General features: G+C 35.2%; 1 protein-coding gene across 1 annotated transcript in view; it reads right to left on the reverse strand.

The window, feature by feature from the left end:
• Positions 1 to 23,584, reverse strand: part of adgra3 (adhesion G protein-coupled receptor A3) — a 45,240-nt gene that overhangs the window by 8,542 nt on the left and 13,114 nt on the right. The window contains exons 3-14 of the mRNA XM_079433842.1: positions 19,505 to 19,576; positions 14,426 to 14,497; positions 12,529 to 12,600; positions 12,233 to 12,393; positions 11,298 to 11,511; positions 10,027 to 10,191; positions 9,003 to 9,204; positions 8,683 to 8,832; positions 6,916 to 7,077; positions 4,703 to 4,903; positions 4,334 to 4,541; positions 143 to 351 (exon numbers count right to left, since the gene is read on the reverse strand). Coding sequence (XP_079289968.1) covers positions 143 to 351; positions 4,334 to 4,541; positions 4,703 to 4,903; positions 6,916 to 7,077; positions 8,683 to 8,832; positions 9,003 to 9,204; positions 10,027 to 10,191; positions 11,298 to 11,511; positions 12,233 to 12,393; positions 12,529 to 12,600; positions 14,426 to 14,497; positions 19,505 to 19,576 — 1,888 coding nt within the window. The remainder of the gene's footprint in view (positions 1 to 142; positions 352 to 4,333; positions 4,542 to 4,702; positions 4,904 to 6,915; positions 7,078 to 8,682; positions 8,833 to 9,002; positions 9,205 to 10,026; positions 10,192 to 11,297; positions 11,512 to 12,232; positions 12,394 to 12,528; positions 12,601 to 14,425; positions 14,498 to 19,504; positions 19,577 to 23,584) is intronic.

Genomic DNA, 23,584 nt, shown 5'->3' on the forward strand with positions numbered 1-23,584 from the left:
TCCATAGACATTCCAAAAAAAACAAAAAACAAAAAGCACAATAAAAGTATTACAAGCAACATGTGTGGCAAGTCTTCGAAAGCCCTACAATAGTTTCTTATGAAGAACAGACTGAAATGTATGCCACTTTGGTCTCTCTCACCATCAGTAAAGCGTAGTTATTAAGTGAATGGCAGGACATCGTGGTGAAGTTGTCGTCCTGATGGAGGATCCGGCAGCCGTCGCTCTGCCAGCCGCCCTGTCCGCCGAGCAGACTGAAGTTCCAGAAGGAGGGAACGGCGTCTGAGCCGTGCAGGAAGCGCCGCAGGGTTGCGTTCACTGGACTCTGCAGGTTCTTCAGCGGGAAGCCCTCTAAACAACAGCAGAATGGGTGCTTAATCAGTTTGTGTTACAAAACAGTTCTGGTTGTGGACACTCTTAAAAATAAAGGTTATTATTAACATTTATGGTTCCATGATGAACCTTTAGCATCCATGGAACCTTTACATTCCACAAGAGGTTCTTTCTAGTGGAAAAGGTTTGTTAGATTATTCTTCAAACTAAGAAAAAAAAAATGGTTCTTTTAAGAACTGTTCACTGAAAAGGTTCTTTGGGGAACAAAAATGGCTCTTCTACGGCATAACTCCTTTTCAAACCATAGTTCTTGAGAATTTTTTTCATCTACTTCAAATGTTTACTACTATAATTTTTGTTTAGGTTTTTCATCTAATAGTATTTTTTTTCTTTTTTTTTTCTTTAGTTGAGTTCATTTTTTTAATAATCTTTGTTAGTTTTTTCCTATTTAGCTTTAATTTGTTTTATTTTAGTTTTAGAAATTGTAGCATGTCACTTATTTCCGTAGTTGTCAATGCAACATTTCTAATTATATGCATTATTTGAAAACATTTTTTAAATTAATTTTATTAAGAGCTTGTCACATTTGCTTTACATTTTATATAGATTTACCAAAAAAAAAAAAGAAAATGCTATGATCGTTTGTCATTTACATTACTTTTTAATATTTTATTTTAACCTTTTACTTCAGTTTGTGCTTTATTTTCATTTTAAAAATAAATTTTTTAAATGAAAACTTCTACTCTTATATCACTAATGAATTTATGGTTCCATGAGGAACTTTTCCATTCCACAAGAGGTTCTTACTAGTGGAAAAGATTTTTTAGATTAATATGAACATATTTAAAATGTTCTTCAAACTAAGAAAAAATGGTTATTTTAAGAACTGTTCACTGAAAGGTTCTTTGGTGGGAAAAAACGGTTCTTCTATGGCATAACTCCTTGTCAAACCATATTGTTCTTAAGAGTGTATGATAAAAATACAGTTCATCGCTGACTAGCCAACTAAACGATCAGTTAGGAAGTACACATCTTAAATCCATGTGCATCCCGTGTATTGAGAGACAATAGAAATCGTGCCAGTAGTTCAGTGGCAGATCTTGGACAGTCAGTCCATATCAGATTCTTCTGAACTCTGCAGCTTTTTCATGGGATTGCAATCTCTTTCTGCTCCGCTTAGGCCTCTCGTTGAAATCAATCAGTTATAGTGGGGAGGTTTTTCCTAGCAGCTCCCTGTGCAGTAGTGTGCCGCCCCCTCACACTTCAGCTGCTCTCCAGCAGCATTATTGCTCTGTTCATGACACGACGCCTCTTTACCTGCTTGAAGCCAAAATGGGGGTGGGATGGATTATAATAGTGCTGCTGTACAGTAAAGATCAAATCACAAAAGAAGAAAATAAAAGCACACTGGAACAAATTATTGTTCAAAGTTGTAAATAAAACAAAGAATCCTAGAGTGTGTTTTACCAGAAAATACTACTTCACTCTATTTCAAAATTTCATGTTAATTCAGCTGTTCCTTTGTAATTATTTCTGAAAGCAAAAAGTAAAAAAAAAAAAAAAATTCGATCATTTTCTTTTCCAGTGCAGTATTTTTTTTCCTGTGCAAAAAAACACTTGTTTTATTTTAAAAATTACAAGGCAAAATTAAACTGTTATCACTGCACGAGTGTTATTTTAGTATCACTCATACACTACTATAGTTTTTGTTCATGTTTTGAATTAGATTTTATTTTTAAATGTTCCGTTTTCACTTTTAGTAATTTTGTTGCACATTTTTAGTCAATTCATTAGTTTTTTTTTTATAGATCTATATAGTTTTTCTATATAGGTCCATTAGCTTACATTTAAGTTGGTTGGTGGTGGCGCAGTGGATAAGACACATGCCGTTGGTGTGAGAGACTCGGGTTCGAATCCACTGTGAGACACCAATGTGTCCCTGAGCAAGACACTTAACCCCTAGATGCTCCAGAGGCGTGCGACCTCTGACATATATAGCAATTGTAAGTCGCTTTGGATAAAAGCGTCAGCTAAATGAATAAATGTAAATTTCTTAATGCATTAATTTACATTAACTGTTGTAGCCATTTAAGAAAATGTATTGTGTTTTATATTTGTGTTTAAATATTATTTGTTTGTTTTGTTTCAGTTTAATCTCTTAATTATGAAAGAAGTTTGTGTAATTTGTGAACGTCATAAAGGGCGTGATAATGAATACGCCGGGAGAAATGGAGTGGGTCAGACACAATTTTAGACCGCTTCATACGTTTTGTCTGTGGAAAATCCCTTTTTTGAACTATTTTTGTATCTTAATTTGAATACATATTTTTTGTTGATCAACTATCAAAATCAAATAAATAAGAACGAAGAGAAATCGTATGGTGGAATAAAGTGCGTAACAAGACCAAACCCACTACCATGCTTGTGCGGCCGGAAGAAAAGGCCAAAACATTAACAAGAAGCAATGCATTTGTTACAGTATTTATTTTATTTATTTATTTTTATAAAAAAAACACACGTTAATTGTTAGTTCATGTTAGCTCATGTCCATTAATTAATATTAACAGGTACAACTTTGGATTTTAATAATGTATTGGTAAAGTCTGAAATTAATATTAACCTAGATTAATAAATGCTTTACAATTATTTTTCATTGTTAGTTCATGTTAACTAATGTTAACAAATGTGACCCTGGACCACAAAACCAGTCTGAAGTCGCTGGGGTATGTGTGTAGCAATAGCCAAAAATACATTGTATGGGTCAAAATTATTGATTTTTCTTTTATGCCAAAAATCATTAGGATATTAATAAAGATCATGTTCAATGAAGATATTTAGTAAATGTCCTACCGTAAATATATCAACACTTAATTTTTGATTAGTAATATGCATTGCTAAGAACTTCATTTGGACAACTTTAAAGGAGATTTTCTTTTTTTTGCACCCTCTGATTCCAGATTTTCAAATAGTTGTATCTCAGCCAAATATTGTCCGATCCTAACAAACCATACATCATCAATGGAAAGATTATTTATTCAGTTTACAGATGATGCATAAATCTCAATTTTGAAAAATATACACTTAAGACTTGTTTTGTGGTCCAGGGTCACAAATAGAACCTTATTGTAAACGGTTCATGTTTTAATTATATTTTGGGGCCAAACTTCAGTTTGGGGTCCAATTCTCACTATTAACTAACTTATTAATAGTTAGTAAGGTAGTTGGTTAAGTTTAGGTGTGGGGTAGGATTAAGGAATCTAAAATATGCAGAATAAGGCATTAATAGGTGCTTTATAAGTATTAATAAACAGACAATAATAAGCAAATAGTTCATAGTGAGAATTGGTCCTTAAAATAAAGTGTAACCATTTTTTAATCATTATTTAAATCATCAGTTTAAGTTTTTTTATATTTTATTTGGATTCTGTTGCTTTAAGCAGTTGTAGTTTTAGTTATCTATACCCTGCTCTGTATATGACCAAGGCATGTAACTTCAGTATAAGTAAAAAAAAAAAAAAAAAAAAAAAAGTAAAGTCGTGACGTATTGTCAAGTATGGTGACCCATACTCGAAATTGGTGCTCTGCGTTTAACCCATCCAAGTGCACACACACAGCAGTGAGTAGTGAACAAATGCGCACACACACATACCGTGAACACACACCTGGAGCAGTGGGCAGCCATGCTGCGGCGCCCGGGGAGCAGTTGGGGGTTCGGTGCCTTGCTCAAGGGCACCTCAGTCGTGGTATTGAGGGTGGAGAGAGCGCTGGACATTCACTCCTCCACCTACAATCCCTGCCGGCCGGGGACTCGAACCTGCAACCTTTCGATTACGAGTCCAATTCTCTAACCATTAGGCCACGACTTCCCCCACGACTTCCTCTTATAATCGTAAGTATTACTGAAGTGCATGATTTGTCTGTATCTTTGACCATTGTATTTTATTTAGCTATTCTCGGATCCCACCCGGGGCGTTGGGATCAGCAGCGAGTGTGTTCTTACCAATCTTTGTGAGGATCACAGGTGTGACCACACTCCTCCTCTTACTGCCGTCGCTCAGGAGGGTGGAGTTACCCGTTGGAGGAAAGAGTTTGCCGTTGCGGAAGGCCAGCAGGTGTAGCTTATAGACGGCTTCATCAGCCTGACCCGAGCTTCCCAGAGACGAGAAGAGAGACGGGGGAAGCTGGAGAGACGCCTCCACGATAGTGTTCTGCAGACGTGGAGATGCAATAACATTACTGTCAGAACATGATGGATATATTCCTGCTTCCACAGCTTTATTGGAGTTCTTGCTTTGAAGAAGCGCTCGCCTTATAGGTTATGACAAATCAACTGTATCTGTACAGGATGTACCCGAGACGAAATGCTTACTTTGAGAGCCAGTGCAGACAGGTTGCTGGTCACGTTGCATTTGAAGCTGAGCTGGCGCTCCAGGTTGATGTCGGGGTCTCTGGGAGAGAAATGGGCCACGGCCGTGCGGTCCGGTGAGAGCTTCTGGAACAGAGTGCAGGTCATTCCATTGAAGCTGCTGGCCTTGATGGCATGAGCCTCCAGAGCAATGTTACGAGAGTTCTGGCGAAACAGATGAGAATAAAGAAGAAGGGTTACAATATCATTCACGTTACTGAAGGACTGTGAACACCAGGTCTCTTTCAAACTACTCCAGTATTTCCCCTGCCAGCAGCACCCCGCTTGCGGTGATATTAGCATCTGTCGTCTCACTAATGAGGACATGAACAACATCTCCAGAACTGCTCAGAGTCACTTTGACCGTTTCATTTGAGTAAAACTATCCTCATATCATATGCACACAGAAACCCGACAAAATAAAAGTTTGGTTTACCTTGAAGTCATTGCGGCAGAAATAGCCAACATTACTAATGTTCAGCAGAATGTATGCAATAGGCTACTACTAAAATTATTAAAACCTTATTTTTAAAGGATAATCATTCAATATTTCTTCAATGTTTTTAATTGTAATATTAAATTCCCTTTATTTTCCAAAAAATAAAATGTGTTTAATTTTCATTCATTAAAAGATAAATTAAATGAATGTTTTATGCCTTAAAAATTGCTGAATTTCTGAGGGAAAAAAATCATAGGGCTATTGTAAGAATAAATTAAACTTGTTTTTATGCTTTCAAATAATTAGACATGCAAAACACAGAATTTGGTAACAATAAAACACAAGGATGGAAAAAAATAAAACATTTCATAGGGCCCTAAACATGCAATTTTCGTTCAACTTTTAATAAATTGATGTTAAATTAAGTTTTATGATTTTAATTAGCTAGACATGCTTTCTGATTAATACAATTTTATTTTACCATTAAAAAGTCCAGAAAAATTTAAACAGAAAAAAACCTTGTTACTTTTATTCAGCAAGGATGCATAAAATTGGTGAAAAGTGACAGCATTTATGATGTTACAAAAGATTCTGTTCCCACTTTATATTAGGTGTCTTTAACTATGTGCTACGTAGAATGTGCTTATTTTGGTCATATTGTATTGCAAAACACTTTTGCTGCTATTGAGGTGGGATCTGGCTGAGGTTAGGGACAGGTTTGGTGATTTGGTTAGGTTTAAGGGCTAGAAGTTGGTTCAAAAGTATACTTATAGATGTAAATACAGGAATTAATTACAAATTATTATTTTTTTTTCATTGTCAGTACACAGTAGTTAAAGACACTTGACAAAGTGGGTCCAAGATTTCTATTTAAAATAAATTTAAAATGTATCATGGTTTCCAAATAAATATGAAGCAGCACAACTGTTTTCAACATTCATAATAACCAGAAATGTTTCTTGAGCAGCAAATCAGCATATTAGAATGATTTCTGAAGGATCATGTGACGCTGAAGACTGGAGGAATGATGCTGAAAATGTAGTTTTGATCACATAAATTAATTACATTTTAAAATATATTCATATATGAAATAGCTTTTGAAAATTGCAAAAAACATTCACAATATTACTGTTTTGATTTATTTTAGATCACATAATTGCAGCCTTTGGAAGCAGAAGAGACTTATGTAGCGTAACGTATGTTTTGTATTTGAAAATATAAATTGTTTTCAGTTGAAATAAATTATATAAACTGTTCAACTGCTGAAAAAAAATAGGATTTATTATTTTTATAACCTGCACACATCTCGTCTAAACGTACTAACCCTGTACTGTAATCAAGAGACCTAATCTCGAAGTGATCAATGAAATAATTTTGGATTGTACCTTAATTTGTAAAAGCAAAGAAATCTCATCTACAATAATGTACCTGCAATGAAATTCACAAGTGGCCAAGCATTCTGGAGGGGTTAACACTTTTACATTTTAGTTAATAAAAATAAGAAAAGACATAAAACAAAATATAAATATTAGATAAAGAACACTTGGGGGGAGAAAAAAAACTAAGAAAAATAACCAAAGCATAAGAAATTAAACTAAAAATACATTTAAAACTGAAAATATAAAAATAAAAGCTAATTACAAATAAAAATAAAAAACCCTCACATAATCAAGAGCATGAACAGACTATTTAAAACAGAGTCAAAATGCACAATTGAAATGATTTTCTCAGTACTCACAGTAGAATAGGCCAGAGCCCCGTTACTGATTCGGAGAACGGCAATTCTCTGCAGGCACTCAACGATACGTGAGCAAGCTCGCGCCTCCCTCTGAGCCATCCATAACACTCGCTCATCAGCCAGCATCAGATTACTGGAGATATCCACCATCACATCTCCCAGCTGAGAGAGGAAATGCAGTTAGAGACAATGCAATGCATGCACACCCACTCCACAACACTGATGAATCCCTCCAGGCCGACATTATACCCACAAACACACTGCATCCTAATAACTCTTGACTGCTTCACAACGGCATTCCTGAAATCAACTGAACCTGACATCACACTCAGAAAAATGTGAATGAGTTCATGTTTTCCGGAAGAACCAAACTGTGATTACTGGTCCCACACTGGAGGAACACAAAATTCTGAATGTTATCAAAAACAATACGCTGGAGCACTAAACAGCCTGTTCTTTGTCAATTCAACGCAACCTAAATTCCTAAACAAAATCACATAACCCATGCAAAATCGTGAGGAGAGTCAAATTTAATAAGGTGCCCTTGCAATATGTGAGACGCTGAATGACGGTCCAGATCCCTGCGCAGGTGTTACATGATAACATTTCCCCTCAACACTGAGTGAAGTGCAACCTGATCCTGAAAAACAGTTTCTATGTTCCTCTGTGGCCCAGTGTTCAGATCCCTCCATTCTGATCCTATCTGCGCCTCATTTTAACTGAGAAAGTATGCAGCTTTGGTAAGGGCAAAAATTCTGCAGAAATGGTTTAACATGTCCATTTACAACCCTAGGATTCCTCCCTAGAATGAAATGGTCTGCTATTTCCTTATCTGGAAGGGTCATGAATGGCTGTTTCACAGTGCTGCTCATTTCAGTAGCTCACACAGCAAACAGATCTCTACTGTCCGGCGTGAACGATGGAGAGATTAGGCATCCAACCTTATATGTTTGAGCCTGTATCAGATGAAGATACAGATTGTGTCCGTGGTATGAACATGATCGCTGCGAGACGCTGGTGGAGTGAACGAGGCTTGAGAGAGAGTTGTGAGTGAGAGCGCGGGCGCAGCCTCTGTGTTGCCAGATCCAGCTGTTATAAGCGTTTTTTCTTGTCTTTTCCACTTTTTTGACACTTTAGAAAGTTAATAAAGAAGGATGTTGGGTCGGCAATATCTTTATCTTAATTGCAAAAGATTCTAAATAATTTTGGTTTATTTTTGTTTATATATATATATATCGGTTTTTGTTTGTTTTAATAGCAAAATCTGGCAACACTGCATTGATGATTCGGCTGTGCAGGTCCGGCTGGCCTAGAACATGGGCTGGTATACGCTAATGTTTATTCATTTGCATAGTGATCCCGACTATAACGTCACAGTCGGTGTTATATTGGGATTCGCCTATTTTTCAGTGGTCTTTTGCACAAACGAGGTTTACGTAAGGAGGAATCAATGGTGTTTGAGGCTCACTGTATGTCATTTCCATGTACAGAACTCTTATTATTCAACTATGCCAAGGTAAATACAGTTTTCCATTCTATGGCACCTTTAATGGTTGTTTTGTCATTTTGAGGCCCCCGCTGCTTTAAATTCCCTGGATCTGAGGCCTTATGTGATTGGTCTCAGAATGATTGTTGAAGTGTTTATGTGAGAGAAGCTGATCACAGATCAGTTAAAAGTTTTGACTATTGCGTAGCACAGAGAAAAACAAAAAGAAAAGAAACATTATTCAGAACAGGCCCTATATGACTTGATTTGATTTGACTCACCTCTTTATACTTCTCTGCAAACTTGCTGATCTTCTCGATCATCTCGGCTACAAAGATCACATCCACCTTGTCAGAGAAGTTGGGCGCCTCTGCGGTGTAGGCCAACAGCTGCTGCGCCGTCTGAACCGCATTGGTCAGATTCAGAGGCATCTGACATACGAGAAAAAAAAAAAGAGAAAGATTTGAAAGAAAATAAGAACAATCACAGAAGAATCAAATATGTCTGACATAAACCACTAAAAAAAATGCATGATGAGGATTAAACACAGAATACTGTATGGCTCAACTGCTTTGCCCGATGCAAAGTTACACTTATCTACCTGGTTGATGATATAAAGCACACGTGTGACGTCCTTCATATATTCACAGCGCGAGTAGTCATCCTCTGCCCACTGTCCGCTGCGGCCACAACGCCTCCGCGCGCGTCGATCTTCCGCCGAGCTGCCCGAGTAAATGCCAGCTCCGCTCACCTGCCGTTTACAGGGCAAGTACGCCGTAATGCCAGCCAGTGTCCGAGGCCATCTGCATACAGACACGTTCAATACGTTCATGCACAACAAAGGAAGTACCAATTTGTCTGTGATGTTGCATAGAAATAAATAGCCTTAAATGGGAATATATCTGTTTTGATTTAACAATATGCAATGAAAAAATAAGTCTATAAATAAATGAAAGTTTAAGCTTGTGCTGTAATACATATCACTTAGATCTGTTACCACTAGAGCGCAGCGAAGAGCTAACAAAATACAGGAAGCTGAACATTGTTTTGCTATCTTCAGCAATCAGTACACACAACTGACTCTATCTAAATCTAAGCTAATATGTCTTTTTGTTTACTTTCAACACCTTTACTAATGCAAAGTTTAAGTTTTTTATTAAAGAAATTACTACTTTTATTCAGTCAGGATGCATTGAATTAACCAAAAGTGACAGTAAAGACACTTATAATGCTAGAAAAGATTTATATTTCAAATAAATGCTTTTTGTTTAACTTTGTATTCATCGAAGAATCCATTTAATTAAATAAGCAGCATGATTTTCAAAACGGATACTAATAAGAAATGTTTCTTGAGCAATAAATCGGCATATTGGAATGATTTCTGAAGGATCATGTGACACTGGAGTAATGATGCTGAAAATATAGCTTTGCATCAAAGGAATAAATTACATTTTAAAATGTATTACAATAGGAAAAAAAGGCATTTTAAATTGTAATAATATTTCAGTTTTTACTCTATTTTGATCAAATAAGCAGCCTTAGTGAGCAGTAGAGACTTCTAAAATCATCTTAGCGACTCCAAACTTTGAGCACTAGACATCAGATGTGCCCTGGCCTGGACTCACCTGTACTCGCCCTTGTTGTTTGACACCCGATCTGGCAAGCAGTATTTGGCAGAGCTCTCCAGAACCACGATGTGGACCGTCCTAGTGTTGTTTCCTCGACTGGTGCGCACGCGACACTCCCAGTTCCCAGTGAATCCCGGCTGGATGTTGGAAATGGTCAAGGCGCTGTGAGAGAACGAATCAAACGAGACAAAAACTGTTGCTCTGGGAGAAAAGCCAAGATTATGAATTTAGCATTCAGATTTTAGTATATAACAGTGTTATTGTTCATTGAAACAAAGTAAAACCATTACAAAACTTCTGAAATAAAGCTGAAAAAAATAATAATTAAAAACTTAAAAAATATTATATGAAAACCTAAAAAATAAGAAATGTGCCTTGAAAATTAATTGAAACAAGTTTTAGTTAAAGTATTAAAATTGAAAAATAAATGAGCTATACAGAAATAATTTAGCTGCAGATTTTGCTATATAGATAACATATAGATTGAACTCAAAGAAAAATCAGGATTGAGTTTATAATAATATACACACAGTAATATACACACACACACACATGTATATGTACATGTACAGACAGACAGACAGATATAGATGTTTCTTTTAAATACATTTCTTTAAATAAATAAGTTTTAGATGAAGTACTAAAATTACTAAAATAAAAAAAAATTATATAAATATATGTCTCCTTAGGAGAACAAAAGTAGTAAAAAAAAAAAACAGTGCTGCCAATTGATAAAAAAAAAATATTAAATCACGTTTTTCTGAAATTAATCGCAAATAATTGCAATTAATCCCACCTAACATTAAGCTTTTTAAATATACTTTTATATTGTAATAATTTCACATTTATTCTTCAAATTAATGTAGAAACAACAAAAACAGTATATTTTTAATATTTGTTTAATGGCAGCACCAGTAAAAAAATAAGTAAAATAAAATAGAATTACTTCAATTGAAGCTAAAATAAACGAGAAAACTAAAACTTATTATTATTACTAAAATAGCTGCGGTATTCAAAAGGATGCTTTGGCAGGATATACTGTTGCTGCACAACCTACATTTTTCTTCCTTTAAGAACAATGCATGGCTTTTTTAAGTTCTGGCATTTTCCAGCACAATGATGATAGATCAAGTGTGAGTTTATATTTCAGGTATATGTATCGTCACGCTCCAAGGCAAACACTGCTCATAGTGTGATTCATGCATATCTAGTGCCATTCTGCAGTGGGTATTGGGTTTGGTATCTCCTTCACGGCTGGCTTCTATTACCTGGCTATTAAAGAGCAATTCTGCACCATGCTTTTCTCGATGTAGATGCCCTGAGTGGCATCAGGTTCCACCATCTTCCCGTCCTGATACCACAGAACCTGCATGTCCTCGTCCACGAAAGAGGCCATGCACTGAAACGGCAGGCTGTCTCCCTGGAAGACGATCTGATGCTGGGACGGAGTCATCTGGAAGGAGGGAAGCTCTAGAGGAGCGTCTAAAATAGAGAAGGGAGAAAAACAAAAGCACTGTGGTGAGCCACAGATGACTGCTATGTGCAAAAGCTGACATTAATGAGTGATCTGAGAGCAGTTTCAGTGTAGTTCTTGCACAAGCTACGGTTACAAAAGTCCAAAATCAACAAACAAGAGGCCTGAACGAAGGCTGAAGGTCTTTTATAGCAGGATTACTTTGCTTTTGGTGGAGGAGAGCGTGTCTGTATTAGTAAAAGAACAGGAAATCAATGGTTTTGAGCGTTTTTCGGGAACCAATCATGTATTCTTTTTTTCACTAATTTAGATATTAGACTATTAGAAACAGTGTAATTTTACTAAAAAAGATTAGAGATTTAATGTGCAGTATGTCAAAGGTCACGGAAAGCTAGGGTCTGGTTACCCTTTTCAGACTTCACGTCATTAAAATATAACAAAATAAGCCACTTATCGCCTTTAATCTAGTTTCTGTTTGCTAATCATTTAGGCAAAACCTGACCTGTTTGCTCATGTATGCAGTGTTGTTATTGTTAACCATATCAATAAATTTACATTTAAATAAAACAAATTACAAGAAAATACTATTTAAAAATATTTAAAGATATATTAAGAAAAAAAGAAATGCATTAAAGTAGATAAATTAAAATATAATTTGTGTGATGGTTCAGTTTAAACAACAGAAGTTAGCGGAGAATCTCCACTATGATGGTGATTGTGTATTCTTACCACAGGTGAGTGTTTCGGGCCTGAGCGAGGTTATCAGCTCACCCTGTAGGGAGCGAGGGAACGAGCAGCAAGTCTCCTTCACCCCTATCGCCTTCTCTTTGATCCAGACCACCAGCCATTGCAGGTTACAGTCGCACAGAAGATAAGGGCTAACAAACTCCCTAAAAATGCATACAGCATGTTCAAAAATCATAAAAACTACATCAGAGCCAATGACAAGATCACAAGAGCATTCCTTTCTACAGACTCTGGGTCATTTAATGTGCAAATGATGCAAAGTATAACAAAATACTTACAGCATTTTCAGAGAGCCAAGGCTGTCGAAAATCCCTTGAGACAGTGAAGAAAACTTGTTCTCCGAAAGATTACTGCAATACAAAAGAGGGAATTGAGCAAAATGTACCACTCTAAATAAAAACTGATATATCATGAGGAATTTTTGCACTAAATATCACCGCATGCAACAGATAGAATTAAACATGAAAAATGAAAATATTATTTTCTTGTAAAATATACTCCAAAATAATCTTGGTTTCGGGATTATTAAAAGTTAGCTAAAACCTTAAAATATGTTACTTGAAATAAAATAATTTTTTATTTTTATTTTCATTTAAATTTTCTTTTTAATTTGATTTATTTTATGACGGGTAGTATCAACATTTCTCATGTTGATTTAGTCTATTTTGATGTACTAAAAATATTAAATGTGCAAAATTTTTTTAAATAGAAATAAACATACCAAATACTAAAAAAAATATATATATATATTTAAAATAAAATTAATTACAAACAAAAACAAATTTACTAAAACGTCAACTAAAATTAAAACAGAAAATATAAAAATAAATATTAATAAAAACTACCTCAATGATACTAAAATAAACCTGCTTTGTTTTTATAGTATAGTTTTTATATAGTTTCCTAGAGTGTCTTGAGAGGTGCTGATAAATTAAATGGATTATTATTATTATTACTACTATTATGAAACATCACACACTGCTCTGGACATCTGTGAAAACTGTGCAAAATTATTTTAATGTTTTGTGGACAACTTTCATAACCTCTGGGGCAAAGGATGTCATATTTGCTGAAAAAAAAAAAAAAAAAAACCTTAAATGTGCTATGGGTGATTGTCTTCAGAAACATTTTTTGTTATTCTGGTTGAAAGTCTCTTCACATCCCAATAGCAATCATTAAGTTAAGAGGTCTAAATGGATTTATCTGTATTTATAACTGAACTGGAATCATGCTGGAGTATCTGGTGATGTCCACTTCGCAGGGCGCTTATGACTTGCGGTCGAACAGAACAACCGTCGGATGTGATAAGATATACAGTACATATGAAATGTGCAGAGCAGGGAGGGCGCGAGGGCTGTAATTGGAAATTAATTAGCCTATTGTAGTAATTTAATGTTGTCTCTGGTATTCTGCTGTTTGGACGGCGATTGCAGGGAGGGGTGGGACGTTCGCTTTCAGTGCAATCAGGCTAAAGTTAGCATTTTCCCGAGAGCTCCAACTGCTCCTTTAAGGACTGTAATTCTGGTCCCATTTATTCAAGTGGGATCTATTAACATATTAAACTAAAGCACCTCATTACAAACAGTTTATGTTTTCAATTTGTCCTATTTACCCTTGATATCACATCTGTTTGGGGCGAAATCTGTTGAGTTTCAGCTGCTTTCTTAATTGAAATGACTGGTTCGGTTGTAATCTTCACCTTTAGCAGGTGAAGACGACGCTCACAGTTACTCCAGCAGCTGTCGCTGCGCTCACGGGATGGCAGCGTTAATACGCTCATCTAACAACACCTGTTACCAGCTTTAGCTTTCTGTGAAGGGTAATTAGGCTAATGAATCTCAGCCAAACGCCAATGACATTTGTATTCATCATCATCACAACCTAATATGAATATCTGCAGATAAACATGGATGGATTGACAGACTGATAAATGGATAGATGAGTATAACTTGCAATGCATTATAAGATGGATGGTATTTTACATTAAAATGGGTTAAATGTGCATTGCCAGATTAATTTTTCACTAAAAGCATGTGATTTTGCTGCTATGAATGTGGTTTATGACACTATAAACAATCCATATTTACATGAATTTATTTCTTTATGATGAAAAAGCGGTATTTCCACAAATTCCCCATTTTAAGTTCATATAGTAGAGATAAAAGCATGACTTACAGTTTAACAAGGTTTGTGAGGCCTTTAAAGATGTCCACGTGGAGGCAGCCGATCAGGTTTTTGGACAAGTCTCTGCAAGGTACAAAAGATAAGAGAAAGCGTTGAGTAAACAGGCACTATTATTCAACATTTCTTACCTGGGTTTGTCCAAATATGAAACATTTCAGAAAATTGGGTTAACAGAAACAGCTAATACATACAAAGCACATGCAATTTGAAACATCTTCAAATATTTTAATACTACTCTTCCTATCTAAATACTAAGGAAGTCCATTTCTGCACTGAAAAAAAATAAAGAAAGTAACTGCGACTTTCTCACAATTCTTCTTTTCTCAAAATTGCATGATATAAACTAGAATTCAGATTTTTTTTTTCTTGCAATTGCGAGTTTATATGTTGCATTTGTGAAAACTGTGAAATTTGTAATTGCGAGAAAAAAGTTAGAATTGTGAGATTAAAAAAATTTTAAAAAGCAATTGCAACATTTTTCAGTGGCGGAAACAAGATTTCATAAAATATAGCCTTAACAACTCAGGAAGAAACTAAATGACAGATCTAGCAAATCCATTATAATTATCCAACATTATTATAACAATTATTTTAGCCACTGAGCTGTAAATGACACCATAACTGATGGAATTCTGGTCTTGAATAGAATTACTTTAGTATTATTTAAATACAGAATTTATTGATATTTTTAATTGTCCATAATACATGATTTAAAAAATTGTCCATAATTTAATTTCAGTTTAAGTTTTAGTAATTTTATTACGTGCTTACGTAATTTTATTAGCTGTTTTTTATTTCTAGGTTTAATTTATATTTATTTCAGCTTTAATTTAAGTAATTATAGTACTTCAAACTTATTTTAAGGCAACATTTCAAATTTTGATTGAGGTTTTTAAGTTGAAGTTTTTCATCTATTAGTATATTTTATTTCAGATTTATTTCAGTTAATTACAACAATAAACAATAAATTTTAATAGGTCTTGATGGAGTGCAACAGCATCCAAATAGCCATGCATAACTGCCTTTATTAAGCAAAACATCCCTTATAAAAAAACATGAGACACTTCACCAAACACCAATTAGGAAATGATCTATATTTTGAAATGATCCTATATTTGATCAAAACTGACAGCCAAGCAATCATTGCATCCTAGACAAAACAAAACATAATTATTCCTGTCAATCCAGCAGTCTTTCCAGTTTTAATACAGGACACAACATGTTTTTGGCAAGGGTCTCTAAACCCCATTTAATCACTCGCTTTCATGTCAAGCCACATGTTTCAGACATACAAGCATGAGACATAAAAAATACAGCACTTTCATTTATAACAAGCTTCACTGCAACATTCAAAAGCATAGAGATGATTATAGAATGACAATAAAAGAAGAAAATAAGCATGAATCTTAGTATGACTTCATCAGTCAAATCTTTACAAAGCAAACACCATAAATGGTCTGAAATGGCAAGTCCCATAATGTGGTTTTAGCGTAATACAAAGCCTTTGTGCGCTCCTGTATTTGACTCATGTGACTCACGATGGAAATGGAAGTGACTATCATACCAGAGGGCTTAACAGCAGCAGGAATGCAAGGCTCGCGTTTTTGATGAAGCCCTTGCATGAATGTTTAATCTTCATGGTCTAAAATATTATTGTGTGTGTAAAAGGTGAATGGTGAAGATTTTACTTCTATTCCCTTATTGGTTACTTTTATCCCTTACTAATGCAGTTCCTGTGGGTGATGAACATTGCAGACAGAACATGGTACCACATAAATCTGCAATTTGACATGTTTCCGTGTGCATACTACCCTTATCAAACCCATACAAAACATTAATACATTAAAGGGGTCATATGATTTCAAGTTTTCCTTTCTCTTTGGACTGTTACAAGCTGTTCAAGCATAGATAAGATCCCTGAAGTTGCAAAGACTAAAGTCTCAAAACCAAAGAGATATTCTATATAAAAGTTAAGACTCTGCTACGCCCCCCTAAAACGGCTCATTTAAAAACACCCCACATGTCTACGTCACGGTGTGGGCAGATTTGCAAAACACCGCCCAAACGTATACGCAATGAAAGCAACTGTTATTCTCGCTGTAGTATTGTTGCTGCCGCCAGCGCCTTGTCGTGGAGACGCTGTGTTTCACTGCGAAAGTGAAAGTACTTTGTTTGGGCTTCCAAAAGAGGACACAACTAGAAATCAGTGGTTAAGTTGTATTTACAACACTGTTCCAGAACAGTTCAACCTAAATATTAGAGTGTGTGCAGTGTATTTTACGGAGGACTATTTCCTGAACCTGGGAGTATCCTACAATGCCAGCTGTGCACAAAGACTGTTTCTATAAAGTGGGGCAATTCCAACTTTGCAAGGACAGCCTGGTGCTTCTGACTCTCAGCCTGTAAGTATATTTTCTTATTTAAAGAATTTGCCACTGACGATTCAAACCCGAGTTATGAGCTGTGTAGAGAAGCACTTGTTGTTTCTCCGATCACGAATGCTGACATGGTAATGTTTATGCGGCACGATGCAACGCGACGCGTAAAAAGACAATATAAGTCCTTATAATCAGTAATTATGTCCCCACTGGATGCAACAAATGCCTTGTTTATAAATGGGTTTTATTGTTTTTGTCTCGTTGCGCCAGGACACGGCATCACAATGATGGGTGTAATATTTCCGTCTCACGCTTGAGGTATTCGGCCAATCACAACGCACTGGACAGCTGGCCAATCAGAGCACGCTTCGCTTCTCAGAACGATGAGCTTTGTAAAAATCGGCGCGTTTCAGAAAGGCTGAGCATAGAGGAGCAACAATAATGTACAGTATGTGGAAAATAATGTGTTTTTTGAACCTTAAACCGCATAAACACATTGCATTACAGCAAATACACAAAATAATGTTCTTTTTAGTCATTTTAAGATTTTTAAATATCTTTTTAATGAAGTCTCTTCTGCTCCCCAATGCTCCATTTATTCGAAGAAAAATACAGTAAAACAGTCACATTGCGAAAAATTTTTTTTTTAAATAACTGTTTTCTATTGTAATACATTTTAATATGTAATTCCATTGATGCAAAGCTGAATTTTCAACATCATTACTAATAGTAATAATGATTTCCGAAGGATCACGTGACACTGGAGTAATGATACGGAAAATTACAATTTTCATCAAATGAATAAATTACTTTTTAAAATATTTTCAAATAAAATTTGTTATTTTAAATTGCAATATTAGTGCTTCTACTGTAATTATGAGCGCATAAATGCAGTCACAGTGAGCAAAAGAGACTTTATTAAAAACACAAACAATGTTTCCAAACTTGTGAGAAGTACTGTATAATCAGGTTACAAGTTGAAAAAATTGATACAACTATTGCTAAATACTGGGCTGTAACTAAAAAAATAAATAAAACACTGATAAATTGATATTTAAAATAAACTATACAGTAGTAAAAAACACATTTCTATGGACAAAATGCATTATTACCTACAATGTAAAGGAAAAAAGAAATTCATGAAAGAATAAACCCTGACATTTAATTTAGTTGAAGTTAAGAATATAATAATTTTACAGTTTAATAAAGTATCACATAAAACCGTCTTTTAGATTACACGATATTATCATCTCTCACACAATCATCTTCTCAAGCTAATGACTAATGAATGCATTTGGTAATTAGCATCAGCAATTACTTTTAAAGTTCAGGACACTGTGACAGTTGGCAAAGTAACTTGGACTATAAAACTGTGATAATTCATCTTCTGCAAGCTCTCAAAAGTCTGGATGACAGCAATTCTTTTACAGGGGAGCTGCATACTTCTCCATTTAGCCAGCCAAAGAGCAGTTTATATTGGCAAGGAGTGAGTCATATTACACGGCTGCGCCATACACGCCAACCCTCACAGGAGAACGTATATAACCAACCGCTCGCCACATATGCACTCTGCACAAAATGCAGAACAAGCTCTCCTTTCTTTTTCCAACTCTCAATAGTTCTCTCACACACACACACACACAGAGAAGTACTGGCATGTTAAAGTCGATAGCATCAGTCATGCTGTGCAGAGTGCTGTCTGGACATCGTCCATCTGGAGTGAAGAACTGCAGAAAGATGATGTCTTATTTCTGTGGCTGCACACACCCAACGGTGAAGCCGTTTATACTTGAATCAGAGCATTTCCCCAACAGAGGTGTCAACTAGTGCTATTTCAGTACTACAGAGTTTTTATTTATACACATTCATATATATATATATATATATATATATATATATATATATATATATATATATATATATATATATATATATATATATATAATTATTTATTTATATTATATTTTTCTTATTTTGTTTTTATTTTTTTATTATTATTATTCGTTTTTTAAAGATTAAATCCTGACATGTTTTATTTATGTAGTGCTATTTCAGTACTACAGAGTTTTTATTTATACACACACATATATATATATACACATACACACATATACATACAGACACACACTACAATAAAAAATTAAATTTTAAATAAATCTTTGTAACTGCAACAATTACGATGGCAGGATTTAAGCTTTAAATATTTATTCTTTAATAAAATTAATATTTATTACTAAATTATTTATACATTTACATTATTTATTAGATCATTTTATTTTTATTTTTTAATTCGTCTATAAAGTTTTTATTTTTATTATTTTTATTGTCATTTAATTGTATTACTTCGTATTTCAGTTTTTGTTTATTTTAGTACATGAATTTAAGCTGAAAAAATAAATGTCGCCTTGGCAACGAGCTGAAATGGAATAAAAATGCGTTTTGACTGTTCATTTATGGAACAACGTTTTGGGGGCCTAAAAAGACAAACTTTTGAAAACAATACCGTTATCATCTCAACTCTGAAAATACAAAGTTGAGATGACTGTGACATGAACGTACGCATTATGCGTTCAGTCTGTAGGAATGTGCAGGCGAGTAGGGTTTCTTTACAAAAAGTAAAAAAAAAAAATACAATCGCTGTCATGTAAACATACCTAAAGTGTCAACACAAGCGAGACGGAATAATACTTACAGTCTTTTGAGGGCGAAAAGTCCATAAAAAGCTCCTGGTTCAATATGTGTGATTATGTTGTTCCTTATGTCCCTGTGAAGAAAAAAAAAACATTTTAGACAGTGAACATTATCAAACGCTTAAAAAAAATGGCCTTTGGTTAATTTCAAACATGAGCCAAACTGAGCCAACCCAACCCAACCCTATAATAACAGGTTATTCAAAACTCAGAAAACATGCCAGTGGGTATAACACTCAAACCTTTTGATTTCGTGCTGTAGCTAACAGCCATAAGCAAACGCACAGCCCTTAATAAATCACTCTCGTTTAGCAGGGTAACGTAACATGCGGATTGGAAGCTCTTCAAACGCTGTAACTCAATCGGCAAAATTAATCAATTTGGATGATTCAATAATATCCTGATGTACTGCACGTTATTATACACCAAACTATAGGAAAATGACACACTATAATCTTAAAACGACCACTGTAATACGTGACCCTGGACCACAAAACCAGTCTTAAGTGTCAATTTTTCAAAACTGAGATTTATACATCATCTGAAAGCTGAATGAATAAATAATATTTCCATTGATGTATGGTTTGTTAGGATCGGACAATATTTGGCCGAGATGCAACTATTTGAAAATCTGGAATCTAAGGGTGCAAAAAAATCTAAATACTGAGAAAATCTCCTTTAAAGTTGTCCAAATTAAGTCCTTAATGCATATTACTAATCAAAAATGAAGTTTTGATATATTTATGGTAAGAAATTTACAAAATATCTTCATGGAACATGATCTTTACTTAATATCCTAATGATTTTTAGCATAAAAGAAAAATTGATAATTTTGACCCATACAATGTATTTTTGGCTATTTCTACAAATATACCCCAGCGACTTCAGACTGGTTTTGTGCTCCAGAGTCACATATGGCACAGTGATATAATGGGGCACTGTAATATCGCAGAAACTGACTGACCACCACTGACCGAGCGTAAAACGAATAAGCGTGCAACAATCGCAGAATCTGATATAAGAGGAAGGACGGATAAGTTCAAAGGCTCCCGTCACTGATACCCAAAGCCCACACCTGCGCTAGTCGGCCATCACAGAGTTCCTGCGTCAAAGGCAGACTAAACAAGCGAGTCTCTTTGAAGTCTCGACATTTGTGGTTTGAGGGTGGAATGGAGGAGCACACAATACGAGAGAGACTAAGGTGAAATCAATGATTATAGGAGTTCTCCAAGAACAGCAACATTTGAAAACGTGCCACGATTTTATGAAAATGTGAAGCAGCACAACTGGTTTCAACATTGATAATCAGAAATGTTTCTTGAGCAGCAAATCAGCATATTAGAATGATTTCTGAAGGATCATGTGACACTGAAGACTGAGAAATCAGCTTTGATCGCAGGAATAAGTTACATTTTAAAACATATTCAAACAGAAAACAGCTATTTCAAAGTAATTATTTTACATTATTTTTGAGCAAATAAATGCAGCCTCGGTGAGCATAGACTTTTTCCCCACAAACTTATGATACAAAATAGTTTTATATATTGTAGGTCACAGCGGGCAGTTCTCTGGAGTGGAAAGGTAAACACACGTCCCAGTAGCACTGCTCATAACCTTTGCACAAGGGTCGGAGAAGCGAGGGGACAGAAGGGGAAAACAGTTCACTCAATCTAAACGCTCTTCAGCAGCTTCCCAGAATACATTAAGACAGACTTAAAAAGACATTTCAAAATGTATGTGTAGTCACATCGCCATTACCTGAAACAATATTTAAGTATTAAAGAAATAAATCATCCAAATAAATCATTAATCATAAAAGCAGTTCACCCAAGTCTTCGAAAAGCACATGGTAGCTCTGTGTGACGAACAGACTCAAATTTTAGTTATTCACTAACAATTAACAATCTCCGATGAGCTGTTAAAGAGATAGTTCACCCCAAAATTACAATTGTCATCATTTATTTTTAAGACATTCATTAAGATATATTTATATGAGAGATTTCGGTCTCTCCGTTTAAAGTTCATGCATCCAAAAAGGTCATAAATGCATTGTAAAATCAGTTTAATCCAAGTTTTGTGAAGAGATATAATTTGCTTATGATGAACAGACTTTATTTAGGCTTTTATTCACATTTAAATAATGACACCAAGAAGTCCTAGGAATAGAGATTTTTAGTGAATAGCAACTTAAATTTTGGTCTGTTCTTCACCTAAGTTTTTAAGACTTGGAATATAGGGCACAAGTTGTATGGACCATATTTTTATGATGATTTTTTTTGTCATTTTGGAGATTGAAAGCCCCATTCAGTTTCAGTATATAAACAACTTCAATGGAAGACAGTCAATCAGGTTTAAAACGAAATTTTACATTTTTCATTTTTAGATGAACTACACCTTTAACTGCAATAATAAGGCAGGCTTTCATAGAGTGTTAAGTGAAAAAAAGGCTTTCACCAATTCTTCAATCTCTAAGAGTGCACACACACACACACACACACACTCACTCTCCAACTCACTGACACAGAGACAAAGAGCCAGAGAATAATGTGTGAATCAGACTGCTGACATCTCTGGCTTCAGCGCGATTCATTAGAATGACAAAAGCAGCGCTGTGCTCTGGGCAGAAGGGATCGGAGCGGGAGAGAAGCGTGAAAACAGAAAGCCAGAGAGGGCACAGAGGGAGCAGCACTGGAAGGTAACTGTGCCATGAAAGCCCAGACGCAGAAACCCGCCGTGCCGTCAAGAGAGCGGAAGATGAATTCCTCAGGCTTTCAAAGCATGGGAAGATCAAAGATGTTTACTCTTCCAACGTGTTATAAAGACAAGGCTTTAGCTCTTTATCCCCTCAACTGCATCATTCTCCCGACATAAAAGCGAAGAATTCCCTCACATTATCAACAGATGCACAGATTGAGTCTTGATTCAACATGGATGCAATGGTCCAGTTGGAAGCTCTCGATTCCTCACGCATCTCTCAAGACGACAAGGTCTACAGGCTGCTGGAACGCAGCAGGGTTCCAGAACAAATCACAACCGTAACGAACATCAATTACTTTTGCGCTCAAGCAAAACACAAGCCGACAGTCCATCTGTTTCTTTGTTGCCTGAGATGATTCCCAGATCTCACTCGGCCCAGGAAGCCAAGCTGCAAGACCTCTTCATTTAGTGCTACCATGACATGTGTACAAAACGTGTTTTACAAGGTGGAAACTGAAGTGAGTAGATGTCTGTGATGCTTGTGAAATTGTTCAGGGGGAAAAATGATGATGGGTTAATAGTAAAGGAAAATACATTTATGAATGAATCTAATATAAAATTATGCAAAATTGCACTAATTCCAAATTTGAATCTAAAATTGTATAATATAATTAGTCAAATTAATGCATTTTTATTTTAATTATTTTAAAAGTATAGATATATGAATGTATTAAGTTGAAATAGTAGTTTTTTTCAGCAAGGATGTTGATCAAAAGTGACTGTAAAACATTTATAATGTTAGAAAAGATTTGGTTATACTTTATTTTAAGGTGTCCTTGTTACAGTGTAGCTATACATTTCAGTACTGAGTAATATTAACTAACTACATGAACTTACTGTATGGTTAGGCTTACTTGCAAGCAATTATGCATAATTTATTGTTCTTACATGCAAGTACAAATAACGTGTAACACCTTAGTGTTACCTGCATTTCAAAGAAATGGTGCTCTGAACTTTGTATTCAAAGAACCCTGCAGATATAAATAATTATTATAAATCATTTATTTCTTAAGCAGCAAATCAGCATATTAGAATAATTTCTAACACCACATCATTCTAATATGCTGATTAGTTTATCAGTAACGACGCTGAAAATTCAGCTTTTTTCATTCAGCTTTTTTGCCCTAAATGCAGTGAGAATCACAAGCCTCCCGTTTTTCATCTAAAATATCTTAAATTGTGTTCCGAAGACGAACGAAGCTTTTACGGGTTTGGAACGACATGGGGGTAAGTGACTAATGACAATTTTCATTTTGGGGTGGAGTATCCCTTTAACAAGACCTGGAATAAGAACATGGACTATACACCTTTAGAAGAATTCCTCA

The sequence above is a fragment of the Barbus barbus genome (assembly GCF_936440315.1).
Source record: "Barbus barbus genome assembly, chromosome: 2".
NCBI classification, from domain to species: Eukaryota; Metazoa; Chordata; class Actinopteri; order Cypriniformes; family Cyprinidae; genus Barbus; species Barbus barbus.